This window comes from Natrix helvetica (assembly GCF_964273705.1).
Source record: "Natrix helvetica genome assembly, chromosome: 5".
NCBI classification, from domain to species: Eukaryota; Metazoa; Chordata; class Lepidosauria; order Squamata; family Natricidae; genus Natrix; species Natrix helvetica.
In genome coordinates this window covers 85,443,784-85,462,897 of record NC_138551.1, presented here as the reverse complement: position 1 = coordinate 85,462,897, position 19,114 = coordinate 85,443,784, and the positions used below count along the sequence as shown (strand labels likewise).

Here is a 19,114-nt window from a genome sequence, read left to right as displayed (position 1 = left end):
GGAGGTGGAGCATCGTGGCAAGATCTTTTTCTTTCATGAGCTTCTGCTTCGTTGTTTGCAGGGAAACAGAAGCTCACGAAAGAAATGCCACGGAGATCTGACCTGGGGCGACGGCGCACGTGCCAGCAGAGAGGGCTCTGGGTGCCACCTCTGGCACGTGTGCCATAGGTTTGCCATCATGGAACTAGAGCCAGTTTGGTGGTTAAGGCACCAAGCTAGAAACCAGGAGACTGTGAGTTCTAGTTCCACCATAGACATGAAGGTCAGCTGGGTGAGTTTGGGCCAGTTCCTTTCTCTCAGCCCCGCAAGGTTGTTGTGGGGAAAATAAGAGGAAGAAGTCCGTATTTGCCACCTTATTTATAAAAAAAAAACAATAAAGGCGGGATAAAAATAAATAAATAAATGGTCAAAGTAAAAGAGTTCAGACTTTCTCTTTCACTTGTCTTTGTGTTTTGGGGGAAAAAGTGCATAACACACACACACACACACACACACAGCCCAGGTCCCCATCAGATTAAAAGTTCTGCTGACCAAATCCCCTTTTTTGTTATCGTTCATTTGAATTTTGCTTACACATAAATGGATATAGGAACAACAGTCTAAAAATAATATGAGGGTGCCAGAGTCCATTTAGATTTTGTGTGTGTGTGTTTGCTGAAAATTCCAGCAATATATTAGATTCAAACTCTCTGTGTTCCTTGCACTGGAATGCCATCTGCAATATACAGTTGAGTTGAAAGTTGACTTTTAAAAGTCGACTAAGATAAGATAAAGCAGGATGAAATTTTATACTGACCTTCAAAATTGTTCGGCCATCAAATGATTCCCTTTCCTTGAACGGTTTGCCCATGGCTCGGTTATTCGGTTCTTCAGCTGCAAAATAAATGGGATTTCAACTCAAACTGAGTCAATGCCTTTTCCCCAATATATATAACCCGGTGTTGCCCGGGTATTTATTTATCCTAATCCTGTATTAGATAGGAAAAGCCCTGATTTTGGCAACAATTAAATTAGTTACAAATGTTTTCACTGTGCCACCAGAAGCCATACATTTGTCCTCAAAAATAATCAAAGCCTTGTTGAAAATGTCCAGACCAAATTTAATTTCTAATGGTTTTTTTTTGGAGCTCCCTTGTGGAGTACTGTAAAGCCGTTACCATGGCAATTCCACTGCGCTGAACAATAGAAGCCAGTGGTGAAATTCAATTTTTTTTACTACCGGTTCTGTGGGTGTGGTTTGATGGGCATGGCAGGGGAAGGATACTGCACAATCCCCATTCCCACCCCACTTTGGGACCAACCAGAGGTGATATTTGCCGGTTCTCCAAGCTACTCAAAATGTCTGCTACTGGTTCTCTACAACCTGTCAGAACCTGCTGAATTTCACCCCTGGTAGAAGCCATTTTACCGCACAACAGGCTGTATCTTAACAGAACACACGCACCGAGGGGTGTTAGGTGTATCTTACCCTCAAAGTATTTGTTTCCAGAGAGTAAGTCATCTGTGTACCAAGTTTGGTTGAAATTGCTCGAGGCGTTCCAGAGTTATGCTGGAACACACCCACATAGCCAAAGATAGATAAGATAGATAAGATAGATAGATAGATAGATGGATGGATGGATGGATGGATGGATGGATGGATGGATGGATGGATGGATGGATGGGCGGGCGGGCGGGCGGGCGGGCGGGCGGGCAGGCTGACTGACTGACTGATTTAAAAGTAGAGAGATTATTTTGAATTGTTTTTATCCATTTACCGTAACAGCTTTTTAAACAATACAGAGATTATTTCCAAAAGTACATTGTCAGAATATTTAGAGTCATCAATATTGTCTTGAGGATTATTTAAGGGTGACAGCTTAGTGTAATAGAATCATCCAGGGGAATCCAGTGTTTTAAGATTCAGTGCTCTGTCAAAGCAAGCTTTGGTAGTAAAGCATTCCCTCATCTTGCTTCCCTGTCCAGCCTTCGAGGGCTGATCATTCTGCAGGCTACAAATTTAAAAACCAGTGAGAAAAATTGGGTACTTGGGCAATGCATCTTTGTTCTCAAGGTGCCTCTAATTCCTCAAAGCTGGGAACAAACAAAAGAAGATCAATGGCTCCTTAAACCAAGAGTTATTTTTACTTGGCCCGACTGTGGATATTCTTTGCAAGTGTACAGCTACCCATCTGATCTTTAGAAACACAGGTTTTGGGAAACATACTGAGAATTTCATACTTTCTTTTTTCGAAAAGCATGTTTCTAGTTGCCTTGATAGAAGGAGTGTGTTCCACCGTGCAGCAAATGTTCATAAACAGGAACATTACACATGTTCTGACCTAGGCTTCCCAAGAGCATGAAGCAGACTCCTGGTCCCAACAAAAGCCCCTTTTATTAATTTATGTTAATTCTGCTCATTCACATCCAGCAAAATCTTTCAAGGGGGGATTTATAGACCTTATCTAGCTTGGGGAACTGCCAGGCCAATATCTGCAAATCTTGGCAAGGAGTCTTGGAAAGTCATGAACTAGTTAAGCAAACTAATTATCTCCTGCAAACTCCACTCCCCTTTTGCTCCTTTTTCATTTCCTCTGGGAGGGGCCATTCATCGTCCACCTGCAGCTTTACTCCCAAGTCGACTCCTGTTCTTTAGCTGTTCCCTTCGTCTGGCAACTCTCCGCATGCACACATTGGGAACAGACTCCAGCTGTTCATCTGCCTCACTGCTGTCTGACTCTGAACTGGCATACGGTTTTGGCCCCCTCTCTGCCTCCGACACAGAGCCCTCATCAGAACCTTCCCAGACTCCAGGACTCATGTTCCTCCCCAGCCTTCTCACTGTCCAAATCTAGTGCCAGCTCTGCTGGTGGGCCACAACAACACAGTTTACTAGTCAGGGATTTAGTTCTTCCGCTCCCATTTTTGCTTCTTTGGCAAGTCTGCTACTTCTACCACTAGTGGTCCTTGACTTGCAACCATTCACTTAGTGACCATTCAAAATTTCAGTGGCACTGAAAAAAGTTACTTACAACTGACCCTGACACAACTGTCGTTGCACCCCCATGGCCATGTGATAAACATTCAGGCACTTGGCAATCATGGTATAGTTGCAATGGTTGCAATGGTAATGTGACCACCCTTTGTGATCTTCCCAACTGGCTCCCGGCAAGCCACGTCAATGGAGAAGCTGGATTTGCTTACAGACCGCACGAATTGCTTACCTACAGTGATTCGCTTAGCAACCGTGCCACAAAGGTTGTAGTATCCAGCGCGATTCACTTGACAACCATCTTAGCAACCGAAAATCTGAACTCAACTCTGGGAGTCATAAGTCGAGAGCTTCCTGTATACCGATGATACAGACCCAGAATTCCTAATCTCCAAAACATTTAACTCTACTTAAAGGACAATCTTTCTTTCACATCTTCTGCCTGTTCCTATAAGCATGTTCTGGGTCCATCTATCAAAAGTGCCATCTTAGAGCACCCAGAAGGTGTGCCTTCTCTGCCGTGGGGCCTTACCCCAGCACTGTCCCTGGTGGACCCACCCTGTTTTCCTTCAAATGGAAACCTGGATTTCCCGCCAGGCCTTGAGCTAGGGCAGGGCATGCATCCATTATAGCAGGGGAGTCGAAATCAAGGCCCACAGGCTGGATTGGGTGCATGGGGCCGCCCCGGAAACAGCAAAGGACCGACACGTGGTGCCTCTGCCAGCAAAAATGGAGTTCAGGAGGGCCACGCATGGTGGCCCTCTTTGGTGGTCGGGGTCTGCAGGAGGCCATCATAGTCAAAAATGGAGCCTGGGGAGGCCGCATGGGGCCCTCCAAGCTCTGTTTTCGCTGGCAGAGTGCTAGCAAAACAAACTACTGGAAAAAATGGATCCCTCAGCCCTGCCTCGGCCCCCACTGGTGCCCACCTGTCCAGGCCCACCCCTGGCCAGACCCTGTCTTATATTCGGGGAAACACAGTATGTATGTATGAATGTATGTATGTATGCATACACACACATACATACCGTACATACTTAAATACATGCATACAGAGAGAGAGAGAGAGAGAGAGAGAGAGAGCTCAATAGCAAACCTAAGGACCATTGTAGCAAACTCGGGAGTCAAAGCTGCGGTTAACATTTCTCAAAAGATCTTAATAGAGGCTCACCGTTAGGATCATTCCGGAAGACCGTGTTCATAACAGTGGCATGGAGCTTCACTCTATCCCATTCTTTTCTCATCAACCCAGAGGTCGCAAACTGATCCACTAGTTTATCTGCTATGAGCTGAAGCCTAGGCAAGAGAAAAGGAAGTAGAGAAAAAAGGTAAGGTGAGCACTGTTTCCTTAAAACTCTGCTCCCGCTACCTACATAGACTTCACCTGTCTTCAGACAGACTTCCTATGGCAGTGATGGCGAACCTCTGGCACGCGTAGCCATTTGTCAGGGCATGCGCGCGCTGGCCAGCTGAGTTTACCTTTTTAAAACCTATTTTTCGCCTTCTCCAGGCTCCAGAGGCTTTATATGAGCCTGGGGAGGGCGAAAAGAGCCTCCCCCGCCCCCCCAGAGGCTTCAGGGACCGTCCGGAGGCTTCCCTGACGCCTTCGGAGCGCTTAAAACCACCCTCCGAGCAAACTGGAGACTTCCGGTTTGCTCGGAGGGTGGTTTTAAGCGCTCCGAAGGCGTCAGGGAAGCCTCCTGACGGTCCCTGAAGCCTCCGGAGGGCCTCCGGGGGGGGCGGGGGAGGCTCTTTTCGCCCTCCCCAGGCTCATATAAAGCCTCTGGAGCCTGGGGAAGGCGAAAGATAGCTTTTAAAAAGGTGAACTCTGGGGGTCGCACTGGGGGGTTGCACTGGAGGGGTCGCGCATTGCATTATGGGTGCGGCATGCCCGCACACGACTCCCCTGCGCTCCCCCCACTTGTGGCACGCGAGCCAAAAAAGGTTCGCCATCGCTGTCCTATGGTCTCCTGAATACAACAATTGGAAATACCCGAAGCGTTTTTCCATCTAGTTTTCCCAAAACTGGACTGTAAGAAACAAAAAAAGGCTTCCCAGCAGGACTGATTAAAAGTTGTCAGAAGGTTGAAGCCTGATCATTGGCAACCTATCAAATGATGATTTATTGGGGAATCCTTGGATGGAAAGATGTGCCAGTAAGGTTTTAAATGATCCTTCCTGCTCCTAATGTGCTTCGATCACTTTGTTTTCCTGAGACATGTTTCCATTAGAGGAAAACAACAGACATTTGTTCCTCTGAATATATATGGCAGAATGAGGAGAAACGCCACACTTAATATATCCTGCCTTTAGCCCAATCTCTCTCATGATGATTGATTTCTGCTCTCAACATTATAACTCCGGTCTGCTGACTTGGCCTTTGACACAACCTGGAGCACCAAAGACTCCTCACTGTGTAACAAATATTACCTCCATAAATGATAAACAAAACTGAGAGTGCTACAAGCTATACATTATTTTTTGAAATGTCTGTGTTAGGAGCAGTCCACAAAGAAGCACTGCTAATGCAACAACCTTCCATTGAACAAGCTTATTTTCTGAGTACTGGCAAAAATAAGTCCCAAACAACACTAGTGAGCAATGCTTGGATAGGTGTAGAGCAGAGGTGTCAAACTCGATTTCATTGAGGGCCGCATCAGGGTTGTGTTTGACCTTGGGGACCGGGTGGGCGTGGCCAGCTTGACGTCTCTCGTGTTGGGGGCGCCTGTGGTGGCCCGAGCACTCTGCCAGTGAAAGTGGAGCTTGGAAGGGCCGTATGTATATACACACACACACACACACACACACAGTTTCTCTGAAAATAAGACCTCCCCGCATAATAAGGCCAATCGGGCTTTTGAGCGCATGTGCTAAAATAAGCCCTCTCATGAAAATATTGCAACACAGCAGTAGCCATTAGATGACCACGCCTCCCCAAAAATAAGGCCAAGTGCTCATGAGTTCAACTCGCAAGATTTTTTTTACAAAGGGATTCAATGAGCGAAAGGGCGAGGAACGTGATGGAGCTGTCAGTCTCTGGTAGCGCTAGGACACGCGTCGCGCTTCTCCCCCCCCACACCTCTACCCCCTCACTAAAGGGATGGCGGGGAAGGGAACCAGCCAGGCTGCCTTTACTGTTGGGGCGAGGTGGGCGGTGTTGGGCTGTGAGGTACACCTCTTATCTTTCCAGCTTCGTCGCGTTCCTCGCCCTTTCGCTCATTGAATCCCCTTGTAAAAAAAATCTTGCGAGTTGAACTCATGTGGTTTTTTTTACAAGGGGATTCAATCGGCGAAAGGGTGAGGAATGCGATGAAGCTGGAAAGAGGTGCGCATCGCAGCCCAACACCGCCCACCTCGCCTCAACAGTAAAGGCAGCCTGCCTGGTTCCCTCTCCTGCCATCCCTTTAGTGAGGGGGGAGAGGTGTGGGGGGGGAGAAGTGCGACGCGTGTCCTAGCGCTACCAGAGACTGACAGCTCCGTCGCGTTCCTTGCCCTTTCGCTCATTGAATCCCCTTGTAAAAAAAATCTTGCGAGTTGAACTCATGAGGTTTTTTTTACAAGGGGATTCAATCGGCGAAATGGCGAGGAACGGAACGGAGCTGGAAAGTTAAGAGGCATGCCTTGCTTCTCCCCCCCCCCCCACCTGCCACCCCTCGTTAAAGGGATGGCGGGGAAGGGAACCAGCCAGGCTGCCTTTACCATTGGGGCGAGGTGGGCGGTGTTGGGCTGTGAGGTACACCTCTTATCTTTCCAGCTTCGTCGCGTTCCTCGCCCTTTCGCTCATTGAATCCCCTTGTAAAAAAAATCTTGCGAGTTGAACTCATGTGGTTTTTTTTACAAGGGGATTCAATCAGCGAAAGGGCGAGGAACGGAACGGAGCTGGAAAGTTAAGAGGCATGCCTCGCTTCTCCCCCCCCACCTGCCACCCCTCGTTAAAGGGATGGCGGGGAAGGGAACCAGGCAGGCTCCCTTTACCATTGGGGCGAGGTGGGTGGTGTTGGGCCGCGAGGCGTGCCTCTTACCTTTCCAGCTCCGTCGCGTTCCTCGCCATTGTATTCAGGGAAGCCCCTGGTAAAAAAAAAACCACCTCGCGATTTCAAGATGTTTGATTGAACTCGCAAGAAGTTTTTTTTTTACCAGCCACTTCCCTGAGCACAATGGCGAGGAACGCGACGGAGCTGGAAAGGTAAAAGGCGTGCCTTGCTTCTCACCTGCCCCAGAAATAATAAGCCCTCCCCTATAATAAGCCCAAGGCCATATTTCGTGGGGCAAAAGAAAATAAGCCCCTGTCTTATTTTCGGGGAAACACGGTATGCATATGTGTATATGTGTATGTATTTATATGTATGTACCGTGTTTCCCTGAAAATAAGACAGGGTCTTATTTTCTTTTGACCCCTGAAATAAGCACTTGGCCTTATTTTGGGGGAAGTCTTATTATTTTTGAGGTGCAGGAGGCGGCGAGGGTGGTCACCTCATGGCTGCTGCTGTGTTGCAATATTTTCAGGGAGGGCTTATTTTCAGGGGAGGGCTTATTTTAGTGCATGAGCTCAAAAGCCCAATTGGGCTTATTATCCGGGCAGGTCTTATTTTGGGGGAAACAGGGTATATGTATATGTGTGTGTGTATGTGAATGTATATATGTATGTGTGCGTATATGTATGTGTATGTGTGTGTATGTATATGTATCTGTGTATTTGTATATGTAGGTATATGCATGTGTGTGTATATGTATATGTGTATGTATATGTATATGTATGTGTATGTGTATATATATAATATAATATAATATAATATAATATAATATAATATAATGAATATAATATAATATAATATAAATGTGTGCGTGCGCCCATCTTATATGTGTGGAATCCATTAGGAAGGTAATTTGCTGGAAAGTTCACACTTTTCCAGTTATAGATTTGTCTCCTGACCCTTTTGGTGTCGCTCAGACATGTTCTTCCCCTCTAGTCACCATTTGCTTGATAATTCTTGATGAGCTAATGTAATCACCCAATGGCCTTCAGTTGACCCCGTGGGGCTGTTGATGGCTAATTTCTAGCTGTTCAATTTCTATCTCCCGTTTTCTGCAGATACATTGTTGAAATTAGACCCGCCTAATGAAAAGTGGAATGATACCTCAGCAATTAATACAAATATCTCAAACAAAGCCATACTTTATTACACCACAAAATCGAGGAAATAAAGAAAATTAAATTAGAATGAGAGGCCTGCTGGATCGGAATCATTGCATTGTAACTTTCCTCATCGTCTTTCTCCCCTTCTTCTTTAATAAAGATCAGAGAAATTTTACAATAATGTCGGCAATGGTGTAAATTTGGACTCTTTGGTTTTGTGGAATTGTGTATTTAGGAGAAACAAAAAATCAAAAGTACATCTAGCTGTCACACTGCCAAAAATAGAATGGGTAAATTGGATGAACATATTTTAATTACAAGGTAGAAAAAAAGAGGTGATTTTTGCAATAATACGTAGTATTTACTCCTATGGTTTCATAGATAAACCACAAGAGACAATCTACTGAGTAAGCCTCAATCTTTAGTAAACTAATGCATATACTTTGAGAGTCCAGGTTTTACTTACTCCCTATTGCAGGGATGTCAAAGTTGATTTCATTGATGGCCACATCAGGATTGTGTTTGACCTCGGGCGGGGGTGGGGAGCTTGATGCAACTTATGTTGGGGGCGCCTATGGCGGCCCAAGCCCTCTGCCAGCGAAAATGGGCTTCCGAGCTCTGTTTTAGGCTGTGATGGCCTCCTGCAACCCTCCGCCAATGAAAATGGAGTGAGGGAGGGGACTTGCAGTCCTCCCAAGCTCTGTTTTTGCTGGCAGAGCCATCATGGGCCGGTCCTTCGCCGTTTCCAGGGTGGCCCCAAGGGCCAGATCTAAGCACCCAGTGGGCCAGATCCAGGCCATGGGCCTTGAGTTTTACACCCCTGTCCTATTGAAAGAGATCTAATGCCAAGGATATCAGTTTTTAAAAGATGTAAATTCCAACCATGATTAGAATTTATCTTTTATGAACATCATCCAAGTAGCCCAAAGGCAGACAACTGAAGCAAAGTAAAATATGGTAATTCTCATCTTAACAAAAGTTTAATTTAAAATGATGTACTAAAATCTGATTATATTGTTTACTTTGATTTTTTTTTCCCCTTGGGGGAAATTACAGATACATTTAAAAGAAAAAGGAGAAGGAAGAAATACATTTAGTGTATATTAGGAAAAGAAAACTTAAGACTTTCCAGATAATATAATTTTGCATTTGTAAAGAAATAAAAAAGAACCATGCAACATAATTTAGGAAAAGAAAGAATATTATGAAGTTGGTAGCTGAGTAATTAAATAATATCTGGTACAGACAGTGGTTGCATTTACATTTCATAGAATGGAAATCTTTTATCATTTTTAAAATACCATATTTTTCAGACTATAAGACGCACCTTCCCCCCCGCAAAAAAAAGTGGGTGGAAATGTCTGTGCGTCTTATAGAATTAATGTTGCTGAAGCCCCACCCATCCGCTGGCCACCACCCTTCGGCTTCTGCCTGCCAGCAATTTGCCTCCTTGCAGCAAACAGCCTCGTCAGCTTCAGCACAGCCTGATTTAGCATGAGCAGCCTTTTAGATCGGCCTCTGGGAATACTGCCTATAAGCCAGTGCTTCTCAAATAGTGGGGCGGGCCCCCCAGGGGGGGCGCGAGGCTCCGTAAAGGGGGGCTCAGCTCAAATTATTTTATATATTTTTGTTTTGCAGGTTAAAGTTTTTTTTAATATTGTGTTCCTTTAAATCCTGTGCTGCTTTAAATCTTTTCTGCTACAGTTAATAAAGCTATTCTTTGTTGTAAATTGATCCACATTTCTTTCTTTTTTTATTCTCTTATACTTTAATAAGGATACAGTGTTATGCAGAGGTGTACTTATAACAATTTTATAGACAAATGATACTATTTAGTCGCGCGGGGGGCGCGAAATGTTTTCTTCTTCCTAGGGGGGGCATGACAGAAAATAATTGAGAAGCACTGCTATAAGCTGTTCCAGGCTGCGGGGATCGTTGCCGCCCATCGGCACCAGTGCCACCCATTGCCGCTGCCAACTATCACCGCCTCTGTGCGTCCCATTTTCGGTGTCCCTGCATCCTGTTTTTGGCATCTGTGCGCCTCATTTTCGGCCTCCACCTGCCCCTTTTCTGGCCCGTTCCAGGCAGTGGGGATAGGCGGCTTTGGTGATCCTCGCTGCCTGGAATGGGCCAAAAATGGGGTGTGAACAGGATGCATGGAGGCCGGAAATGTGGCATGCGGAGGCAGCAATAAGCGGCAGTGCCGATGGGTGACGGTGATCCCCGCAGACGGTGGTATTCTAGGAGGCAGATCCAATGGCCAATCAGCTGCTTATGCTACATCAGGCTCTGCTGACGCTGACCAGGCTGTGCTGAAGCTGACCAGCTGTTTGCTGTTTGTTGCAAGGAGGCAAATTGCTGGGAGACAGAGGCAGATTTTTTTTTCTTGTTTTCCATCCCAAAAGCTAGGTGCATCTTATAGTCCGAAAAATGCAGTACTAAGGCCTGGTTTTTAAACCATTCAGAATAAACAACAATTAGAACAGAACAGAATAACAGACCTAGAAGGGACCGTGGAGGTCTTCTAGTTCAATTCCCTGCTCAGGAAGAAAACCCTATATCATTTCAGACAAATGGTTGTCCAATCGCTTCTTAAAAACTTCCAGTGTTGGAGGATGTGCAACTTCTGGAGGCAAGTTGCTCCACTGATTAACTGTTCTGATGAATTGCACAAGTGGAAGATGTCTTGCTTCTTTCCTCAATACGTATGACTTATTATGAACCTAAGGGTAAAAAGTTAGCATCGGCCTCTTTTTAGATGCAGAACACAGAAGTTTCATCTCTTGGATGCCTGGTGGAATGTCTCCCGACAGATAGGATCAAATTTGAGAGGATTTTGGACTATCGTTACATCAATGACTGTTGAAGAAAGAAGGGGAAAGTTTACCTTTTAGAACCATCTTTCATGCGGACCTTTGCATACAGAACATCAACCATGGCTGGGTCATCATTCATGTACTCTATACCTCTTACTTCCACAGTTAGCGGTTTGCCTTCAGTAATTGTGCTGTTTAAAAACGAAAAATAAAAGGGTGTGTGTGAGCATACCAAATGGTTCATTCTGAACTTTAGCTAACAACTACATATTTTGTTACTTCAACCCCGTTAGACATAAGCAGCAGCACTGGCCTGATTGTATGCAACCTGCTGTTCAATTTAATATATTTGAGTGCTGTTAGTTCCCCAGCTGTATATACCGTATATAGTTTATTTTGCATGAACTGCACTGTCAGTGGATATTTTAGAGATAACATACAGAATGGATGTCCCCCATTCTCGGTTCCTTAAATTTGTCTTGGCTATGATTGAGTTACTGCCTGTAGTGATGGATATTTCTTGCGAAGTCACTTTTTTGCCCTTCCGTGCCAGCAGATACTCAAACAGCTCTAATTTATGTGCAATACTAGTGATAACAAATAGTAATAACACTTCTAAGAATTACTACGGTATGATCCTTCGACATGCATTCAGGGGATTGCCATAGTCATATTCATGAAGAGCATCCCATTACATTTAATTTATTTCTTTGCAATGGTGACCTTTGGCATGCCACTCAAATGCCACTGCAATCTTTTACCTGGACTATAGCTGTAGCTTTAGAGTTATCTGTTCAGCATTTACATGCCATAAGAAGAAAAATGGAATTCTGCGGTTAGGTTATAAACCTCCCCTCGCTTTTAGACACTGCACAGCATTAATATTAAGGAATGTTAAATAATACAAGGAATTGTACTTTCAATATAAAATTGAAAGGCCAACATTTTGTAATATTAGAAGCTAAGGTGTTTATTCATTGCAGTTCTACAGATAGCAAAATTCACATAGCTAGGCCCTTACAATTTATTTTCCATTAGCAATACTGATTTTTCAATACTGCAGACCTCATTGTTCTTGTGGCGGTTGTTGCTTCGCATTATAACTATACTATCTCCTCACTTGGTAAGAGCTAGGAGTTCAAATAACAGGAGAGGTAGCCTGTCTTGGCAGACTGGAGTCAAAGGGGGCAGGGACCAGAGCAGCAGTCCAACTTGGTGGGGGAGAGGGGAACCAGTCCGCACAAGTGACGGGCAGGCGCGCATGTGCGTCCATGCCAGTCCGCGACTGATATGAGCGGAGCTCGCATGTACGCACTAGCCCACCATTTCCACTTGCACCCCCGGACTAGAGGAGAGCTGGATCCCTGATTTTTGAAAACACATAATTAAGAGAATTGGTGTAATCAACGGGATTGTAGCTGACAAACTTTGCAGTGTAATAGTAGTGTGATACACCTGAGTTGAGGAAAGGATAAAGATGTTATTGTACTAGTGATAAAGATAGTAACTGTTTGGGAGAACTGAATATTATAAGAGTAGAGTAGGGATTTGAAACTCGATTTCATTGAAGGTCACATCAAGGTTGTGTTTGACCTGGGGGGGGGGAACTAGTGGGCATGGCCAGGGTGCGCATGGCCAGCTCGACGTCCTGCAGCCCTCTGCCAGTGAAATCGGAGTCCGGGAGGGCCACGTGCAGCCCACCTGGGTTCTGTTTTCACTGGCAGAGAGCTACAAGAGGCTGTCGCAGCCTAAAACGGAGCCTGGGAGGGCCGCGTGCAGCCCCCACAAGCTTCATTTTTGCTGGTAGTGGCACTGCAGGTCGGTCCGTCACTGTTTCCAGGGCGGCCCCACGGGCCAGATCTAAGCATCCCGTGGGCCAGATCTAGTCCACGGGCTTTGAGTCTGACACCCCTAGAATAGAGAATATATGGTTGGAAGTGTTATTCTCTCTGATTTCAGACAGGAGGAAAGATTTGTAGCCATCTACTGGAATGCCATCCTACTTACTAAAAAAATCTACCAGAAAATCAAACTGAGGATTTTTACATAGTGTTGAGTGAACAGCCTATCTTAGCAAATTGGCTTCTAAAATGGCCCTGCAGAACTTCAATAAAAGTGATCATCAATTCATATTAAGACTATGCTCCAAGGCACATCTCAGCATGTCATGGCCACTGCAATAATCCTGAGACCATCTCAAAGGATTATATCCTTAGCTATCTGATAACCTGGCCCTGCTGGGGTATTTACTTATCCCAACCCTCCTTCCTTGAACATTGCTGCAATTTCTAATGTTGGATTTTCCGCCTTACCAGAGGGAGCCCCCTTGTGGAGAACTGTGAAGCCGTTACCATGGCAACTCTACAGCGCTGTACAGTAGAAACCATTTTAGGGTAGTATGGTAGAATCCGTTTTAAGGCACAACAGCCTCTTAACAGAACACCCCACCTCACCCCAAACGGTGTTAGGGATGTCTTACCCTCACAGTATTTGTTTCCGGAGGGTAAGTAATCTGTATACCAAGTCTGGTTGAAATTGTTTGAGGTGTTCCAGAGTTATGCTGGAACATACACACACACACAGCCATTTATATATATATAGGTATCATCTTTGGGGAGATGAAGAGCAAAAATAGATAACTGGGGGTAGATGGGTGAGCATTAAAGCCATTCCAGTGTCAAAGTCATTGCCTCATCTGGTGAAACTTGGTCTGAGTATCTGTCTTCTCCATTAAGATTAGCCTGTCTCTGGGGATTATGAAATCTAATAGGCTCTTGAATAATCCATGGGAATTTATAGGAGCAAGGTCAGTAAATTCTTCAATGAGTCTTCACCTCTACTGGCCTACACATCTGCTAAGGCCATCAAACTGGTCTAGTTGCTTGTGGTTCAGCTTGCTTATTATCATCCCGTAGTTACTCACAAAAAAACCCCTCTCCTTTTTTATGGCTGCGTCTATGCTCTGGTAATGTTCTTCCCTAAGGATGCACTTACTGTAAATTCTTTCCAGCATTTAATGCTGTAAAAATAAAAGATGCATTTCTTCACCTAGACTTCCTTATCAGAATGTTCTTCTTTTCGCTCTATTTTTTTAATCTCTCTCTCTCTCTCTCTCTCTCACACACACACACACACACACACACACACACCCTTACTGTTTTAATTCACTGCCATTTATTTGTAACTAGCCGATAACCCAGCATTGCCTAGGTATTTATTTATAGGGGAAAGTGTCCAGACCAAATGTAATTTCTAATATTGGATTTTCCCCCTTACCAGAGGGAGTCCCCTTATGGAGTAGTGTGAAGCCGTTGCTGTGGCAACTCCACGGCTCTGCACAGTAGAAGCCATTTTATGGCAGTACAGTAGAAGCCATTTTAAGGTACATCAGAGTGCATCTTAACAGAACACACACCCCTAGGGATTTTAGGGGTGTCTTGCCCCCACAGTATTTGTTTCCAGAGTAAGTAATCCATGGCCACGTTTGGTTGAAATTGCTTGCAGAGTTATGCTGGAACACACACACACACACACACACACAGAGCCGTATATGTATGTATGTATATATCTGGAGAAAGAGGAGGAGGAGGGTTGAGATTTTCCTCCCAAAATGTGGTATAAAAATCGAATGAATGCATGTTAAATTAAGGTATCATTTCCTGATTTCAATTAAACTAGTAACAAATAAACAAGGCTCCTGTGATACCAAAGCAGGTCATAAGCCTTAATATTTTGGCTGGCCTCAGTATGCGCACCAAATTTGTTATTGCTACCAACACTGTCACTCTTGATCGTATCTCTGACATTACTCTGAATCTAGGAAGCTGTGAGTAGTTTCTGTTTAATTTTATGTGTATAATTATTTAGAGTGCCTCTTGTTTAATTAGAGACGGAAAGAATGCAAATGCAATATATCAAACTCAGACGCATCAAGGAGTAGACTAATAACTCAGAATTATCAATAAGGGTAGAAACCAGCATAATAAGCTCATAAATATAAATTTATGCTTAGCTGTTATAGGGCCCATTTGATGGCTTCAGTGAATGGAGCCTTTGGTACTACATTCAGCAGGGATGGGGAGCTATGGCCCCCTTCCATGCTGTGGATTTCAACTCCCAGAATTCCTGAGCCAGCATGGAAGTATCATGCTGGATAGAATGCTTCAGACCTGAGAGGCTTCATGTTATTAACTATTCTCCCTCGAGACCTCACTGGCTGAGTTGCGATGACATATTACATTAAGCTAATCATTGTTTTAATCATAGTTTATTGAATAAGCAACCACTGGAAAAATTGACATATCAGACTAAGCCAATATCCTGTCTTAGATCAGGATTAGAGTTTTGGAGTGACAAACACACAGTAATATATTCTAAAATGATTATTGTTGACCAGAGACACACAGAGAATTACCTAGATTGCAGAAATCTAGATAGTCATTAGATGGCAGCAATGATACAAAGGACCCACTGACTCTCTGCTGCCACCTAGTAGTAATGTGGGGTTCTGCACTCCAGATACAGCAATTCTAGATTAAGTAGTTAGTAAATTGATCCAGAAGTCAAAAGCCAAAATCACCCTGAGCAACGTTAAAAACAAAACTCATTGACCGGGCAGAGAAGACTTCCTCAAGATTCATGGCATGTAAGTAACAACTTATTTGCGGTTGTAAAGAAGAGACTTCCAACAATAAATTAATCTCAAATTTGTTTTATACTTGAGGCTCCAGCTATCTCATCCACACTTAGTTGCTATTTATTGAGCCAGATCCTTCTGCAAGACTATCTAGGGCAGGGGTGTCAAACTTGATTTCATTGAGGGCTGCATCAGGGTTGTGTTTGACCTCGGGGGGCGGGGGGCAGAGTGAGCATGGCCAGGGTGGGCATGGCCAGCTCAACGTCACTCTGCAATGCTGCAAAAGCACTACTGCAATGCTCTCTACATGGGGCTGCCCTTGAAGAGCACCCGGAGGCTTCAGCTGGTCCAGAATGCGGCTGCGCGGGTTGTCATGGGGGTACCTAGGTGCTCCCATGTTACACCCCTTTTAGGCGGCCTGCACTGGTTGCCGGTTGTTTTCCGGGTGCGATTCAAGGTATTAATTATGACCTTTAAAGCACTCCATGGCTTAGGCCCAGGGTACCTGTGAGACCACCTACTGCCACCAGTAGCCTCCCACCGTCCAGTACGATCCCACAGAGTTGGCCTCCTCAGGGTGCCGTCGGCCAGACTGTGTTGGCTGGTGACCCCCAGGGGGAGAGCCTTCTCTGTGGGAGCGGCTTCCCTCTGGAATGAGCTGCCCCCAGAGCTTCGCATAATCCCCGACCTCTGGTCCTTCCGACACGCCCTAAAAAGTTGGATTTTCCAGCAAGCCGGCCTGGCCTGTTAATTTTAACTTATTTTAAATGTATTGTTTTTTTAAAATTCGGTTTGTTTTTTGGATATGGATTTAATTTTTTTAAAACTTTTGGGATGTGTGTTTTTTAATGTTGTACGCCGCCCTGAGTCCTTTTGGAGAAGGGCGGCATATAAATCCAAACAAACAAACAAACTCGAGTCAGGGGTGCCTATGGTGGTCCAAATGCTCTGCCAGTGAAAATGGGCTCTTGAGCTTTGTTTTCAGCTGCAAGGGCCTCCTGCAACCCTCTGCCAGCAAAACGGAGCTCTGGAGAGCTACACGTGGCCCTTGCAAGCTCCATTTTAGACTGCGACAACCTCCTGCAACCCTCTACCAGTGAAAACGGAGCTCCGTGTTCACTAGCAGAGGCAATGCGGGCCAGTCCTTTGCGGGCCAGATCCAGCCCCCGGGGTTTGAGTTTGACACCCCTGATCTAGGGATTACTCAAATAGACTTTCATTTCTAAATGTTCTCTCTTGTTGTCATGTCCCTGTCAGAGCCTGAATCTGCGGAGGAGGATGAGCCAGAGCTGGAGTCAACGGGGATCAAGGAGGCAGCTTCATTGGCTTCGGAGGAATGTGGGGAGGAGCAGGCAAAGGTAGCCTAGGGCCTCTGACGATTGGGATGGCCTGTTAGCAGGATGGAATGGGGCAGGATGACCAAGAGAGGGCAAACAGTGGACATGAGGAGTGACAGAGCTCAGGCGATGAGCAACAACTGCCCCCTCCTGATCCCAAAGCATGGAGAGAAGGCAGGAACAGTGCAGGCTGACACCTCTGTCAGGCCTGGAAGCCATGTAATTGGGCCTTCAGCCTGCCATATTTTCTACTGTGGGAAATTGGGAAGGGGGATTATATGGAGTATGGGAGATATAGTCAAAATAACATTCCTTTCTCAGAGAGTAAAGGACATCTTGCCCTGCACCTGTAGTGGCGTGACTGGGAGGCATCTCCAGTTGGGACGGTGCCTGATTGGGCCATGTGACGCACATGTGGGTGCTGGGCAGGGACTTGAACTTTCACTTGGGTAGGGAAAACCTGGAAACTTTCAGATCCGGGTTTTCCCAGATGTAACAATAGGGACATCTCTAATAAAATGGAACTTTGAGAAACTTCAAGCTTCGGAGTCTTCTTTTGTTGGAGGGTGTTACTTGGAACCCTGACACCCTCTTCACAAGGCACACTTGGGGACTGAGATTTAAGGAGACGCTGTAAGGAGGGATGTTTGTCGGGAACAAATGCTGAATTGGTGGAGTTTGGTGTGCTGGTACAGACATTTGGAGTTTGCAGGACTGCTTGCTTCTTCCTGACTTTGTGGACTCTTTTCCCTGTTTCTTTGTTTTGCTGGAATGGGTGCAGCCAGAGGCTGGCTGGCTTGTGTGTGTGTACGTGTGTGTGTGCGCGCACACACAAATGCATGTGCGCACTTTGCTCTGGGGCTTGCCAAGAACGTGGGAGCATTTGAGGGGACATTTGGAGCATTAAAGGGGAGTTTGAACTCTCAGCTGGCTTGGTGATCTTCGTGCCTTATCCTGGGTCATCACAGAGACAGAATGACAGAAGACCACTCAGTTTCTCTCAGAGAAGCCTCTCCAGTATTGCGGAGTAATCAATATCTGAAAAGAGTGTCCAAGTTTTCCAAGGAAAGTCTGAAACCATTGGTTTAAAGCAGGGCTCTCCAAATATGGCAGCCTTTTAAAACTTGTGGACTTCAACTCCCAGAATTCTCCAGCCACCCATGCTTCTCTTCTGAAATTCAGCCAGACATGGCTCATAGGCTCACTGTCTGAACAAGTGGATCTAGGTCATCACTGGGACAATGAGGACAGGTTCAGGCTCATGACCTCCAGGATTTCCTTCCTTCCATTTTTCCCCCCGAAAAAAATATATGATGAAACAGATTGAGTTGAGTTGTAAAAAAGTGACAGGGCCACAGTCTCCCAGTGAACTTCCATGACTGAGGGTGGATTTCATGAATGCTGGATAGACCAATCCCTTCATCACTATGCAGGTAGTCCTCAACTTAGGCAGCAGTTCATTTAGTGACTGTTGAAAGTTAAACTGGCACTGAAAGAAAAAGACTTTAGGGCAGCATCCCCATGGTCATGTGATCAAAACCCAGATGCCTGACAAGAGACTCATATTTATGACGGTTGCAGCGTCCCGGGGTCCCCTTTTGCGACCTTCAGACAAGCAAAGTCAATGGGGAAGCCAGATTCGGCTCAACAACCGTTTTACTAACTTAACAACGGCAGTGGTTCACTTAATAACTGGGGTAAGGTCGGTCGTACAATGGCGCAACATTCACTTGATAAATGTCTCACTCAACAACAGAAATGTTGGGCTCAACTGTGGTCGTACGTTGAGGACTATCTGTACTACACTCGTTACACGCTTCAGTTGACTTGCCTTTAGTCATGCCCACATTGTTACAATTGCATTTTGTATCATCGGAGGTTTTGTTGCTAATTTTAAATATAGGCTAGTCACCTATTACATATTATATAATATACTGAGTGGTGGCTCAGTGGCTAAGACGCTGAGTTTGTCGATCAGAATGGTTGGCAGTTCAGTGGTTCGAATCCCTAGTGCCGTGTAATGGAGTGAGCTCCCGTTACTTGTCTCAGCTTCTGCCAACCTAGCAGTTCGAAAGCATGTAAAAATGCAAGTAGAAAAAATAGGGACCACCTTTGGTGGGAAGGTAACAGCATTCCGTGCGCCTTTGGCATTTAATCATGCCGGCCACATGACCACGGAGACGTCTTGGGACAAGGCAGGCTCTTCGGCTTTGAAACGGA

General features: G+C 45.3%; 1 protein-coding gene across 2 annotated transcripts in view; it reads right to left on the bottom strand.

The window, feature by feature from the left end:
- The window catches only part of ASCC1 (activating signal cointegrator 1 complex subunit 1), a 108,472-nt gene that overhangs the window by 49,607 nt on the left and 39,751 nt on the right, over positions 1-19,114 (bottom strand). For both annotated transcript variants that reach the window (XM_081955842.1, XM_081955841.1), the window contains exons 7-9: positions 10,993-11,112; positions 4,140-4,264; positions 797-873 (exon numbers count right to left, since the gene is read on the bottom strand). In XM_081955842.1, the coding sequence (XP_081811968.1) occupies positions 797-873; positions 4,140-4,264; positions 10,993-11,112 (322 nt within the window). The remainder of the gene's footprint in view (positions 1-796; positions 874-4,139; positions 4,265-10,992; positions 11,113-19,114) is intronic.